Below are 15,250 nucleotides of genomic sequence, written 5' to 3'. Positions count from 1 at the left end.
ACACAAAATAATGAACAGCAGGGGACAATCTAAGTTAACAAATGATAGATACAAAAAAATCAACTTAGAGAAAAACTATACTCATCAATAGGGAAGTGCAACGTTTGACCTGTCCAGTTCTTATTTACAGTCTATGATGATGACCCTTGTGGTCCAACTTCCAAGCATGACTGTTGGGTAATTCCATTATTCAGTCAGCCCTGACTTTTATTCTGAAAGGCTGGATCACGCATGCGCCCCTCACTGCGACCTGGTAGGCTTGGAAACGAGGGGAGGAGGCGGGGCTTTGCCCACGCTGTCAACCAATGACAGAGTAGGTATCAACAGGTGAGAACAAAGCAAAACATACCTGCTCACGCACTACTCTCGAAGAAGAGGAGAAGGACTCCCGGAACCGCAGACGCAGAGACCGGATCCGGGACCCTGAGAGACCGGGACTGTTGTTTGACCCCTTGACGTGACGCGCTCCTCAGCGCGCGTTCATCCGGGCTGTTTGACCAACTCCCCTCGTAGACGCTGTCTTGTTGCTGCAACCCGAGACCCGAGAGGCTCAGGTGGATCATCCTGGTTATTTATTCAGCGACGTTAATCCTCCGCCTGCTGACCGCGACGCCGCCATGTTCGCCTCCGACGAGCTGCGGCCGGCGACCAGTGGCAGGAAGCCGCTGGGGAAGCTGGCGTCCCGGCTGGAGGAGGTGAAGAACCCGTGGCGGCAGGTGTCCACGCTGGAGCTGAGCCACAACGAGGCGGCGCGACTGGCCACGGACGCGCTGCTGGAGCACGGAGAGAACGAGTACCGCAGGGTTCTGGTCCAGGAGCGCGAGGTGAACTTCCTGTCCCAGCCGGAGATCCAGTACATCACCCAGCATGTGGCCAGCAAGGCCTGCGGCTCCGGGAGCAACGGCTTCACCGAGCGCGACATCGAGGACGGGGACGCCGTGTCCGAGCTCACCTCCGGGACCTACTTCCCCATGATGTCCGACGAGGAGCCCCCGCTGCTGGAGCTGGGCTGGCCCGGAGCCCCGGTGCGATACGCGCCGTCCGAGACCAAGATCTACTTCCAGAGAGACAAGTCCCACAACATCAAAGACATCATCAGGTCCCTGATCAACCAGGCCAAAAAGGTGAGGGGTCACACAGCAGGGCCCGCGAGCGCAGGCAGGGGCCCTCAGCACCATTTAGTTCCCTTATTCAGAACAGTTATATTCCACAGCGACTGTGGAGAACCACAGACAGGGCCGAACTTTTCCCAATCCTTAAGAAATGCGTTGGACTTATAACAAAAAAGAGGCGGTTCTGAGTCTGAGAGCAGCAGCTCCTTCAGTCTCTTGGAGCTGCTGCTTCTCCAGCTGGCCTCCAGTCCCTCCAGACTGTTTTTTTTTCTGGATCAGGGCCTGCAGACGGCTGGAAGGGAGACCTTTTCATCTTTTCATAACCCTTAGGAAAGTCAAATGACAGACGGATGCAGTTTATGTGGCATTTTGCATAAAAAGCTGTTAGGATGCAGCACTGTTGCAGTTCATGTGTTTGGCTGCATGGATTCCTCCCGGGAGGCTGGCAGGAACCTGAGGAGTGTGGAGATCTGGGGAGACCAGGTGAAACCGGAGGGGGTCACAGATGACACGCTGTAAAAAAGGACACACACACACACCAGCTGGCAGAGACAAACACATCCCTGGTGTTGTTTCTCTCTGGGATCCTCCTTTTGCTACTTTGCAGTTCATCCTCCATTTCACTTTAAGGCCAAAGTGTGTCACTGAGCTTATCCTGCTTTACCTTTAAGTCAACTTTTAATTTGAAATATTCCTGTTCCTCTGTCTCTTTGTGGTCATGTTTAGCTGCATGAGAGCGTTTCTGTGTTCACCAGCTGTTGTTTTCAGCCGGTTGGTTTAGGAATATCTCTGTGGTGTTGGAACTTGCTGTCTTTTCGTGGTATTCCGGTCGGTAGGGTTGATTGGGGTTCACTTCCATGTTCTCTTTTCCACTAAAGAACAGCGTTATTAAATCGTTAGCCCGCAGGTGAAAGGCGTGCATGCACCTGTAGTGTGTGAGGCGGTTGTTGATTCACACGCTGCTGCTTAACTTGAGCAAATACCTGTGGCTGTGATGCTGTCAGACAATCTGCAGGTGATCACAGAACAAGTTCAGTTGGTCTACAGTCCATCCAGCACACGCTGCATGAGTCACGGCTCCCCTTTCTATGTATACTCCTGTTCAGAGTGCAGGAGTTTCTTTGTGAAGCCGTTCTTCTCGCTCACATGTCAGACTCAGCCTGGCGTCTGGAGCCAGCTGGTCACAGCTTCATCTGCAGCCTGTGAGCTGGAGAGTCTCTTATCTTTACTCGGCTCTTTGACAGAAGTCGACTGTCAACAAACTTTGACCTCCTTGCTGCTGTCTGTCTGATAGGGAGTCCACCACCCATCAGAACCATCGAAACCTTTGTCAGAACACAGTCAACCTAAACACAGAGCTTTAAGAAGGTTCAAGTCAACTTTTGGTTAATCCATCAGGTTTGCCAGCTCTCTCATTAAACTGTTAAAGGTGACTTTTAGAAGTTTTGTTAAAAAAACAATCTAGAATGACATGCATGCGTTCCACCGGCTAAAGACATCTTGGTGTCCAGGTTGTTGACTTCCACGTTGAAGCTGCTTCCTGCTTCTTTATGTACATCTCCAGTGTCATAAATTATATTCATGCCAGTAAACCAGTATGTTTTACTGACTCATGCATCTATAAAATCTGATTCATTCATTCATGTGATTTCCAGCAGCTGTTTAGAAAAAGGCTTTCGGTTTGAATGTCAGTTTCAGTTTAGGTCAAAACCACTTTGACTTAGAAAAAAATAAATCAATTCATTTAAAGTCTATAGATGTTTTCTGACCTACAAATAGAAATTCCCGCATCATGTATCTGAGTGTAACAGCATCCACGTTGGGACACATTTGGCTAAATCGGTGCTTTTTATCCGGTTCATGAGGTCACTGCTGCCCATTGGAGCATAGAAGACAGACTTGTAATGAGGCTGAAATCCTGTGGGGGTCATTCTGAAATGGTTCTCGTAAATTTTGAAATAAACGCTCATAGATAAATAAAGACTAAACTATGCAACAATAAAGATGCCTCTGTGGACATCAGGGATTCAAGGCCGTGTCACACAGCCTCTACATACATTTGGCACATTTTCCATGAATGAAAGTTGGTCAAACGTGAATATACATGGAAAAGGTGAGGAAAATTGTGGTCCTTTGGTGAAATTTTCACAGGTGTATCACAAAGTTATGTCATTTTAACGTAATATGTGTGCCGTACACGCAATATAAGAGCAATATATTGGTGGTACATGTGTGAAAAGTCTGTTAGACATACATTTAACAGTCGTGGATAGACACAAATTTGCGTATGCATCTCACAAAAATCTTGCACAATCGTGTAAGATTTGCAAAATAATTGTGTATCGACTACGTAAAATATGAATAAACTGCGTAATTCACAACCGACCCAAAATTTTGAACAGCTCAAAATCCGAATTCATGTAAAGACCGTCGACCAAAACCCTCGACGGGCATCTGCGCACATCGATGATTGATGAACGCAAGAAACGCGTATGAATGACGTATGTCACTCATGTATCACAAAAGATACAAATTTCATGCGTGGAAAATGTGCAAAATTGAGGTAGGGGCTGTGTGACACGACCTTAAGAACTGAAAGGAAGAGAAAGTTGCCTTAGATTGAAACGAAGAAGGATTGGAGCTCCTGAACTGTGAAAAGAAACAAAAGCTCCGGCGAGCTGATGTTGTAGAAGAATGGGACAACAGCTGAAGCCTGAAGTTATGAGAAACTCTTCATCTTTTGTTGGCCTGGAATTGTTGTTCTGAAAGTGTGACAGTGTGACCTCCGCCGTCTCTGCAGGTGATCGCAGTGGTGATGGACGTGTTCACCGATGTGGACCTGATGTGTGACCTCATGGAGGCGTCCAACAAGCGGAGAGTCCCCGTCTACATCCTGCTGGACGAGCGAAGCCTCTGTAGTTTCACAGACATGTGCTCAGCGCTGGACATTCAGAACTCCCACCTGAGTGTGAGTACCTTGGCTCTGCTGCCAGACAGAAAAATGAGACAATGTTGCAGGTCTGCTCTAGATTTCTCTGCACCATCTCTGCTGGAAAAACAGTTTAGCATCAGCCCCACTGAAGCTGCATTTCAACTGCAGCTTTTTGTCCGAAATCTGACTGAAAAGCTTCAATTGAAATAGTAGATGCTGTTTTTACAGAGATTATTTGTCATTCAACTTACAAGAGTCACATGCGTGTGTGCTTGTGTGTGTGTGTCAGAGGAACAATGACACATGACACACCAAAATATTATCTTTACAAAAAGAAGAAGCCTAAAAGCAGAAGCAGTGTGGGGAACAGGTCCAGCACCCATCCGTGCCTGTTCTGTGTTTTTTGGCTTGACCTTGCTGGCTGAAGCCTGTACAGATGTTGCTGTTGGGTATTTTAGCACACAAAGTAAACTTGTACAATCACACCCCTACTGAGTTTTTTTTTTACTTTATATTTTTGCACAGTTGTCATAATCTGGTTCTGATCAGATCAAGTAGAAACTGTAAACTTTTTTTTCACAATGTCAGTATGTAATAAACATGTAATCCTCATTAATTACTAGGGTTGCAGGATAATATCTGCTGATAATGAACAGAATGACGTCATGCCAATTATTCCAATAAGAAAAAAAATTTGCGGATAAAATGGACCGATAACCATAAGCTTAAACTGCTGTCGCTTTCTCACTCACCACTCTGTATTTACTTGTTGTTAGCATGGATACTTACAACTTGTCTGCTCACCCCGCCTATCCTGCAAACTTCTGTAGCGTCTAAGTGACATCACCTCTCGGCGCCTGCCCCAAAGACCTCTGCCTGCAACATGGCGCAGCTCTCACCCGTGTGGGTTTACTTTACTATGTCGTAGACTCGCTCGCTGTTTGCAAAATGTGTTTTGCAGGAGGGAGGGAAAAAAAGGTCAAGCTTTAACACCACAAGTCATTTTAAAAATTCACCACCACGATGTGTGGACTAGGGTTGTGCTGATGCCATCGTCCATCGTGATGGCTGACTGACATCGCGATGGAAGCCACCGTAAAATATCTTGATCGGATCAATGGTCGGATTAGAATTCAACCGTGTACATGGGCCCGGAAAACTTTTTCCGATCATGACAAACGTTCACATGGGTCATACTTTCGGTCGGAATAAATCATTCGCACATGCGCAGTAGTGTTTGAAATACCAGAAGAAGACATGAGTTCCGCTGTAAACAAGCCAAGGTGCCACAAACATAGATTTCTGGCAGCTCGGTAATATACGAGATGATCTTCTAGTCGTGCTTTCATTATTGTTATGGTTATTATGAAGCACCTGTTCGCTCATCATCTTAATTTTAATCCGTGTGGTCAGTGCTTTTTTTTGTGGAAGAACGGAGCCGGAAGAAGCCAGGGTTAGGAGAAGGCTAACACAGGCTAACAACATTAGCTTTGGATGAACATCAGCCTTTATTTTGTCGGGACATGACTGGAAACACAAATCCACGTGATTGTTTGAACGGTTTCTAAGGACTTAGCGACATTTCTGCTTTGAAAAGCTGACACACCGCCCCAAAGCCGCTGTGCAAGCTGGCGGTCCGAGCTCTGCTCGGAGAGACGGTTCTACTGAGAGACCCGGTTCTCCTGAGTTCGACAGCTCGTTCACCTAGAGCTAGGGGACGGATCACAGTCCGAAGTCTCCCACACATAGTCCACACATAACAAAGCATCCTCCCTTCCCCTAAACACAAAGCTGTAAGTCCGGCTGCTCTGCTCAGAGACACGGTCGCCCGTTCCACCGGTCCACTTGACTCAAGTGCAGGAGCGGACTACTTCTTTTCTATTTTTTTGTTTTTTTTGTTAAAGTCACTTCCCTCAGTTTATACTGGATCATCGCGGATGAATCATTAGTTGGGAAATAAAAGAAATAGAGTAATAAAGTAAATTAACAAATAATGATGATATGATAACGTAAAATAAAAAAATACCCCCCCCCCGACATTATCATCGTCCATCCCGATGTTTTACTGCAAACATCGTCAACTGCCAATTTAAGGGACATCGCCCAACCGTAGTGTGGACAGAATATTGTTAAGACCCAGCTGGTCACTCATAACGGGGAAATGAGAGCCAAGCTATCAATTAACGGGCTGCGTTGTTGGGAAGCTGCCCCGTACCCCATACTCCACACAAACCTGAGCAGCCTTAGAGAGGGAGAGGTAGACAGAGAAGCAGATTGTCCAATCTCCTTTCCAGTATCTAAGCCCATTTAATTTATACACACACAAATGGGGTAACAACATAACAGTCACTTCTCTTCACAGCTCCCTCACTTATGGTTAGGGATTCCACACGCACAAGATTTCCCACTTCTCATGAGCCCTAGTGGCTATAGGAGGAGCTAACCCCAAGGTCGCCACACTACAAAGCTGCCGCTTTGCTAGCGCTCATTCGAAAAAAAGAAAAAGGAAAGCGTCTTGGCAGGTGACCATTGCCGAAGAGTTTTACAAGAATTTAAAAAATATCAGTTGAGTATCGATATCGGCTACAAGAGGCAGGAGAATATCGGGTATCGGTTGTACAAAGTCATTATCGCACATCATTATTATTTATCATCAGAATTCATTATAACATTCATCCAGAAACCATCGCTACACATATCAAGGAAAGGCATTGAGCTTTTTGAGTGTCACCAGAAAACCTTTCTCATCATTTCAGTAAGGGTTATATCACATGTTGAAGAGGTAGACTTTAGTTTGAGGACTTGGCTATATATTCAACAGAATCTATCACAGCTAGGTTTGTTTCTCAATTGGTTGTTAAAGAATGGGTTACTTTACATTTTATTCCACAAACTTTAGCAAATATTGTTCTGTTTGGAAAATTCTGTCAGTTCTACCTGAAAGCCTTTTGGTGCAGATAGAGACAGGTTAGGATTAGTGAACACATGGTCTGCAGACGAGGTGGGACCTTGTTTGTAGAGTGCAAGTCCAAGTTCTCCCGTCTCTTCTCGTCTTTGTTCAGGTGATCGTAAAGCTTCTGTATTCCAGCAGTCTTCCAAATCTTCAGTTTGGTTTTTTTGTGGGTCTTCTGAACTTGGTTCTGGAAGTGCTGACTGGTCCCTGTAGCGGTGGTAATGAGTGTGCTGCTTGTATGTCTAATGGTGTGTTTGTGTGTCTGTGTGCAGAACATGCGCCTCCGCAGTGTTTGTGGTGACACATACTGCACCAAGAGTGGCAAGAAGTTCACCGGTCAGGTACTGGAGAAGTTCATGATCATTGACTGTGAGGAGGTCATCGCTGGCTCATACAGGTGAGAAACGCACACAGAAATGTACTACTGTAAGGAGACTTTAGGACTGCAATGCATTTTACATTCTTCATTGGTCCAAAATGAACCTGTTGTGTTTATAGAAAGAGGCTGCTATGAAATACAATAGGTACCAGTATTTGGCAACTCGCACACACTCATCTGTTGGTGTTTATACCTTTGTGATTGTGTGTCTGTAGGTGTGTTTTTATGCATATGTTTGTAAATAGGTGTGTGTGTGTGTGCATGTGCATGTGCATGTATGTATTTTATGTATTTTTGAGTATGCATGAACACCTCCTCTTGGACTTACATCACAGCTCAAAAAAACCTTTTAAGTGTTTGTTTTGGCTGTTGTACGTTTTTTTTCTAAATCTAGAAATCTAGAAACCTCTTGGAAGGACTTTTTATTCTTCAGTAGGAAACTGCAAAGCTAGGCAGTTGTAAATGGTGTTTTTAACATGTTCTGTTAGTATTTCTCTGATGATGGCGGACATTTGTGAAGAAAATTTAGATTAAAACTGCATTTCTGAGCATATAAAACCCTAACCCTTACCACGTAACAAAATGTCTGCTTTTTATTTTTTTTAAAAAGCGATCTAATCAAAAACATATAAAAGAAATACTAACAACTGACTGAATATTTATTTCTGTCGTAGGTGTTCATGGTATAAGCGAATAAAGGCCTTCATAGTGCGCCTTATCAGAAATCTGTTTCGGGATGGATTCAGGCTTGCCTACCGATTTTTACAATTTTTACAAGTGAGGAACGTTTAGTCACTGCAGTGCCTCACCCTTTTACATGAAGTAGTGATGGAAACTCTGGCTCAGGTTGGGTATCAGTTGAACCGATGAAGATAAATCACATCAGAGTTGGCTAACAGTTCAAAGGCTGGTTTTTGATTTCACAATAATGGTACAAACCTGCTGTTGATGATCAACCTCAGTATAGATTAGGAGCATGGTCTCACTGTGGAGCTGTGAGACCTTCTTCTTCAGACGTGGTTTTACAGTGATGATGCAGCTCTTCTCCCTCAGAACTCTTCATTGACTTGATTTTATTTTAGCTGGAAACACAGCCGTTTGATGATGGGGCTGATGCAGTTCTCACTCTACTGTCCTCTCTCCCCAGCTTCACCTGGCTGTCAGCTCAGGTTCACACCAACATGGTGATGCATTTCTCAGGTCACCTCACTGAAATTTTTGACCGGGAGTTTCGGTGTCTGTACGCCGACTCACAGATCATCGACGGTTTCTACAATCCTGATGAAGACGGGATGCCTTACTACCCCTCCTACCAAAGTATAGTGACTAGTCCAGCCATGGGGGCCAGCCGTGGGCTGGGGCTGGATTTACTTGCTGATAGGTAGGAACACATTCAACATTTACAGTGACTTTATGACTCCTACATTCCCAACAGTCAATTATATTTACTGAATCTAATCTTAAGCTTTCTAAATATAGTATAAAGGACACTAATAGTTTGTAAATGGCCTTCTAAATGTCCTTGACAAATGGAACCTTCTAGTTTTATCAATCTACTAACATTAATGAGTCATTCAAACAAATAAGCAGCTCTGCTTATAGACCCCTACATTTCCACATAAACGGTTCAGGTTCACTTAGTTTTCCAGACTGTTCTTTTGCATTTAGACTTTAACTTTCTAAAGCACGTAATGAAATGTGCATTCATTCACTATTAAAAACTACTAAACACAAAGTCTTTAAAAGCTAGGAAACTTCTCTGGAGCCAACGATTGCCATCATAGATGCTAACCCACGCTATTCTTCTTCCTGCAGACCCCGGGACAGGGCGTGCTCTGAAAACTCTAGCAGCCACTCAAGTAACAGTGTCTCCAGCGTGAAAATGGCGCCTGGAATGGCTTCAAATGCAATCTTTAAAGTTACAAATGACAAGAAGGAGCCTGTGACTTCATCTTATTTGAGCCCACAGAGGAGAGATGGAGGACAAACCGCCGGGGCCGCACGGGGTCCTGCCAACGCAGCTGTGGGCCACACACCAGTTCTTGAGCGTTCTCCTCCAGCGTATGTTCAGCCCAATGCCACCGACTGGAACAAGCCCAACTCTGCAGACGGCAAGCGCTCTAATATTGGTGGTGTGAGCTCAAAAATCCAGGGACTAACACTGTATGACAACAAACAGAGTATGTACCACAGCACCCCCAACTCAAACCTGAGCCCCAATGCCCAAACACCGTCCCCGGTAAATGACAGCAAACTCGCCCCCAAGCAGAGATCTTCCTCCAACCAGTTTCTCAACAAGCTCTTCCCACAACCATTCTCAAAGGACAAAGATTCCTACAGCTTCTGTAGGTCGCCATCCCCTCATGGCCCCTCACCCTGGGGGGGGCCAGATCTTTCTCAGCCTGAGCTAGAAAGTCCCCCACCTCCAGCCACTTTCATGAACCGGCACGACAATAAGCGAATGACGCTGGGTCACAGCAAACTGGAACTGGTAAACCAGTACAACAGGAGGCCGAAGCCGGTGTACAGCCGCTTCGAGCTGAAGAGCACGAATTAATGCTAGAAGTGACCTTCTCAGTAAAACTCCAGAGTTCTTCTGTGCATATCAGAGAGGACCTGCCTGCTGTTTTTCACAAGTGAAATGTTCTTGATTGTCTTTCAGAACTCTGATAGCATCAGGAGCACCAGCGACTGCCATATTGGCTCAAATGCAAAGTTTTCCTCTTGATTCTGCTTCTTTGAACATGTCAGGAGAAGCCACACGTACTTGGATCATGAAGCATTTGTTCTCAGCGTTTACAAGAATGTTTGTACCCTGATTTTTGGAAACAAAAGTAAGGATACTGCAGAAGAACAGTTGTGAATTTGTGCCTACAACACTCCAGACCTTCCATTTTTGAGACAGTTAGGATCTTGAAAGACTCGTTCTCACCTTTAACACATCAGAAAAAATTGTACATTAGAGGGGGGAAAGTTTTAAAATATTCTTAAAAAATTGTGAAACTTGTGAGTATTTGCGTTCTCAGAGTTTAGCTGAAGTGATAGAACACTTGTCCTAAACTCACAAATACAAGGTAGTTTTTGATCACTATTTTGTTTCTTTTTGTATTTTAGAGCTATTTGTGCGTATGAGGGGAAGTTCTGATGACTGGAAAGTTATACATTTCTGTCTTTTCAGAATCCTATAAAACACTTGATGTGTGAGGTTGGCATTAAAATGAGCCTTGCTTGTTCAGTTCTGGTCACCTTTGGGATGAACTGCAACGCCTCCAGAATAAGAATTTTCCTGAACAGACTTCTACTGTTCTAGGATTAGTGTGTAAAGAAGGGTTTTGCTGTAAAAGTCTGGAGTTGGCAGAATTGTCTGCAGCACATGTGGAGCTCCTTATCCATCGTTTGCCTTTAAACCAGTGAACAAATGCCGGTTCACAAAACTACCTTTCTAGAAAAACTTCAGGAGAACAAAGTGTTGACTTTCAGCTGGTGGCACTAAGCAATAAAGAGAAGTCTTAATATCTCTGTAAGTGTTTGTGTATTTGTCATATTTCCATGTTTCCAGTCTTTTGCTGTCCTGATGTGTTTCTTTTTTCAGCCTGACAGCACTTGTTAGCAGTTTTCCATTCTCTTGTGTTCTGCACTACATGGACAGACTGTTGGGAATTTGGGTTTTTTGGAAAAATAAAAGCTTTTGACTTGAATACTTTTGTTTTGTTTTTGCACTTTGTTCTCTATAGGAAGAGGTAACATAATTGGATTTTTGTGTGAAAGTTGCTCTTGTGGTTGAAGTTTGTCATGTTGAGTAGCTGAGTGCCTCGTTTTGTTAACAGACTAAATTTCCCAATAGAGGTACAACAAAGGTATATACTCGACCCTCAGGAGGTGAAGGCATTGGAATCCCATTGGACTGGTATCTTGTTCAGGTTCTTCACACCCTTTGCCCTGAACAGGGAAGGGCTCCAGCAACCCCTAAGATGTCAGGATGGATGGACAGATTGATTTGCAGTTTTTTTGTTTTGACAGGGAAGCGTAGGTTTTGGAGATTAGGAAGTCTTTAATTAAGAAGTTTTTCTTTCCCTGTGATGTTTGGGCTCCTGTCGGGAAGTCGAGCCCCGGATCGTGGGCAGCACAGGCGATGCAAGCCAAGAGGTTCTGCACAAAACAGCGCCTTAAACCTCCAAACTGGGTTTGAACTGCTGGGAACACGTTACATCCCAAACAGAATCTTTCTGTGTTTCTTTACAAATCTTTTTAGTTATTGTACTGTTTTCACTTTATTTATGGTCAACTTTGATCATTTCTTTATTTACATTTTTTTTGTGCCAATTATTACCCTTTAAGTTTCGTTTGCATTCAGCAATATAGCATTCAACCCTGAATTTTCTTCTGGAAATGCAGCTGCTAGTTATGATATGATAATTTAAACCTTTTGTCGATGTCTTTTTAAATCTACATTCAACATAAGGACCCTTTCTTTATGTAAATGAAGAAACTTTTGGTTATAATATAGGAATGGAAAATGTGAACATGACTGTTTTTGATTAAAAGTCAAATGATCCAAGGAGGTCAATTTTTAGAAACAGTGCCGTGAAAAAAAACTAGTTGTTGCTTTTAAAGAAGCACACTCGTTTGTGAACCTGCCCTTTTGCTTGGTGGTTTACATTTTCTGCTCATCTTTTGTTTGCTGACAGATTCAGTCCTCTGTCACCACTACTCCTGTGCACACAGGGCCCCCACAGGGGTGGGGGGGGCATACTATCATCTGGCTTCTCTAGTCAAACATTCTGTTAAGAGAAAAGAAACAGACAAAACTTACCAGCTGTGAAAAATGAGTATTAATGAAAAAAACATTTGAGTGTGAAACAGTGTCTGTTCTGTGACCCCACCCCCACCCCCGCCCCCAACCCTTTTAGCCCCATAGAACACTGACAATGACGTCGGCATGTAATGCACTTTCAACCTTGCAGGGGTTCAGAAGAAGACAAAAAAACAACAAAATATTATTATTAAAAAGCATCACAACACAACATCCTGTTTGAATACAACCGCATCATTTCCTGCCAGCTGTTATCTGCAGGATGCCGTGCTTTTCCTGCCTCACAGCCATTGTCCTCCAACTGTTGTTCTTCATGCCGACCTTGGGATTGCTGTTTCTTCAATTCTACACAAACCTGAAGACCATGACAGTTTGGTTTCCGTTTAGCCTCTCTTGAAACTTCTCAGCATTTCCTCATCTGTAAACTCCTCTGTCTAGCTTTAAACATTACTCCTGCAAAAAACACAGAGACGAAAAGAACATGTGTCCATTCAATTCTGTACATTTGTTTCTTTGGTTGTCAGCAGAAAAAGCTATTATTTATTATATCACTTGACCAACCGATGTCCTCACTCAATAGGTTTTGGTTTAGGAGGATCAATCAAAATCCTCAACAGGAGTTTGTTGTTCTTTAAAATTCCTCAGGAAGTTTCCAATCCCAAGGACTCAACCTGTTGATTATCCTGACTTCATTACAACAGAAGCTTTTTAATCTCTGATCTGCCACCACTGTAGACATGGGGCTTAAAAACAAGCCGGTCACACCATCACACCTCCTCCTCCATGCTTCACGGTGGGAACCAGGCATGTAGAGGCCATCCGTTCACATTTTCTGCGTCGCACAAAGACACAGTGGTTGGAACATAACATCTCCAATTTGGACTCATCAGACCAAAGCACAGATTTCCATTGGTCTAATGTCCATTCCTTGTGTTCTTTAGCCCAAACAATTCTCTTCTGCTTGTCTCCTTTCTTTAGCAGTGGTTTCCTAGCAGATATTCTACCATGAAGGCCTGATTCACACAGTCTCCTAGAACTCTGTGTGCCATTGACCTGGTCTGTAACCCTTGTGCTATCCTACGCACTTTAACATATGGAGTTGGGTCATCTAGACCCACTAGAAAGTGCACTGAACCTTTTTTCTTCAATGATTTGTGATCTTCACTGGTTTCCATGGATTACATGAAATCCTCTTCACCTTTATCCACCTTTGTCATGGTAGGGATAACACGTTAAAGTAAGGGTGGGGTCATAGGAAAGCACAAGGGTTAATCTAAGCTGCTGTTAACCAGCCATTTCTGAGGCTGGTGACTCGGATGAACTTATCCTCTGCAGCAGAGGTGACTCTTGGTCTTCCTTACCTGGGGCGGTCCGCATGCGAGCCAGTTTCTTTGTAGAGCTTTTTGTGACTGCACTTGGGGAAACTTTCAAAGTTTTCCCAATTTTTTGGACTGACTGACCTTCATTTCTTAACCCTTGTGCTATCCTAGGCACTTTAACAATCGGGAGTGGGGTCATCTAGACCCACTAGACAGTGCTCTGAACCTTTTTTCTTCAATGATTTGTGATCCTCACTGGTGTCCATGGATTACATGAAATCTTTCCACCTTTGTCATGGTAGGGAGAACACATCAATGGAAGGGGGGGCTCATAAGATAGCACAAGGGTTACAGTAATGATGGCCACTCGTTTTTCTGTACTTAGCTGCTTTTTTTTGCCATAATACAAATTCCAACAGTCTATTCAGTATGACTATCAGCTGTGTATCCAACTGACTTCTGCAAAACACAACTGATGGTCCCGACCCCATTTATAAGGCAAGAAATCACACTTGTTAAACCTGACAGGGCACAGCTGTGAAGTGAAAAACATTTCAGGTGACTACCTCTTGAAGCTCATCAAGAGAATGTCAAGAGTGTACAAAGCAGTAATCAAAGCAAAAGGTGGCCACTATGAAGAACCTACAATATGACATATTGTCAATTGTTTCACACTTTTTTGTTATGTATATAATTCCACATGTGTTAATTCATAGTTTTGATGCCTTCAGTGTGACTCTACAATTTTCATAATCATGAAAATAAAAAACAATTTGAATCGGAAGGTGTTTTCCAAACTTTTCGTCTGTACTGTACGTCTCCATACATGTATGAGCTGTTCTTGCTCCTTTAGAATGTGGTAACGTGCCATGAAACCTGTCCAAACTTTTGGTCTGCACTATATATATATATATATATATATATATATATATATATATATATATATATATATATATATATATATATATATATATATATATATACATATATATATATATATATATATATATATATATATACATATATATATATATATATATATATATATATATATATACATATATATATATATATATATATATATATATATACATATATATATATATATATATATATATATATATATATGTGTGTGTGTGTGTGTATAAATAGGCCTAAATATTGCAACTGACATAGTTTATTGTCAAATTTTTTATTTTATCTAAAACCTTTGCTCTACCTTTTCTTTTATAATTAGTGGTAACCCTTAGCAAGTTCTGATTCATGTGTCTGCTGTAACTATAACGTTTTATTGTATATATAGTTCATAAACTATATGAATGAGCTGTGTTGCTGCACCCCTCCATAAGCTCACTTCAGCTCATGTACGTTTTGTTTGGAATGAGGGGTCTGATATGGCATTTACCCAGCTGAAGAGACGTTTCTCTACTGCGACTATTCTGATCCCTCCAAACAATTTATTGTGGAGGTGGATGCGTCTGAGACGGGGGTAGGGGCTGTCTTATCACATAGGGCGTCTGATAACAAAGTTCATCCCTGCGCGTATTTCTCCTGCAGGCTCACTCATGCAGAGAGAAACTACGACATTGGGAACAGAGAACTGCTGGCAGTTAAACTCGCTCTGGAGTAATGGCGGCATTGGTTGGAGGGGGCTGAGCAGCCGTTCTTGGTCTGAACCGACCATAAAAATCTGGAATATATTCGGACTACCAAACTTTTAAATCCGCGCCAGGCGAGGTGGG

General features: G+C 43.1%; 1 protein-coding gene across 1 annotated transcript; it reads left to right on the top strand.

The window, feature by feature from the left end:
• Positions 1-233: 233 nt before the first annotated feature.
• fam83c (family with sequence similarity 83 member C) lies at positions 234-11,074 on the top strand. The gene is made up of 5 exons (XM_004068720.5): positions 234-1,124; positions 3,913-4,080; positions 7,270-7,394; positions 8,524-8,757; positions 9,192-11,074. The coding sequence occupies exons 1-5, from the start codon at positions 618-620 to the stop codon at positions 9,931-9,933; spliced, it is 1,776 nt and encodes a 591-aa protein (XP_004068768.1). The 5' UTR covers positions 234-617; the 3' UTR covers positions 9,934-11,074.
• The last annotated feature ends 4,176 nt before the right edge of the window (positions 11,075-15,250 follow it).

The sequence above is a fragment of the Oryzias latipes genome, chromosome 5 (assembly GCF_053564925.1).
Source record: "Oryzias latipes strain Hd-rR chromosome 5, Olatipes_Hd-rR_3.1".
NCBI classification, from domain to species: Eukaryota; Metazoa; Chordata; class Actinopteri; order Beloniformes; family Adrianichthyidae; genus Oryzias; species Oryzias latipes.
This window is presented reverse-complemented; position numbering and strand designations above follow the sequence as displayed.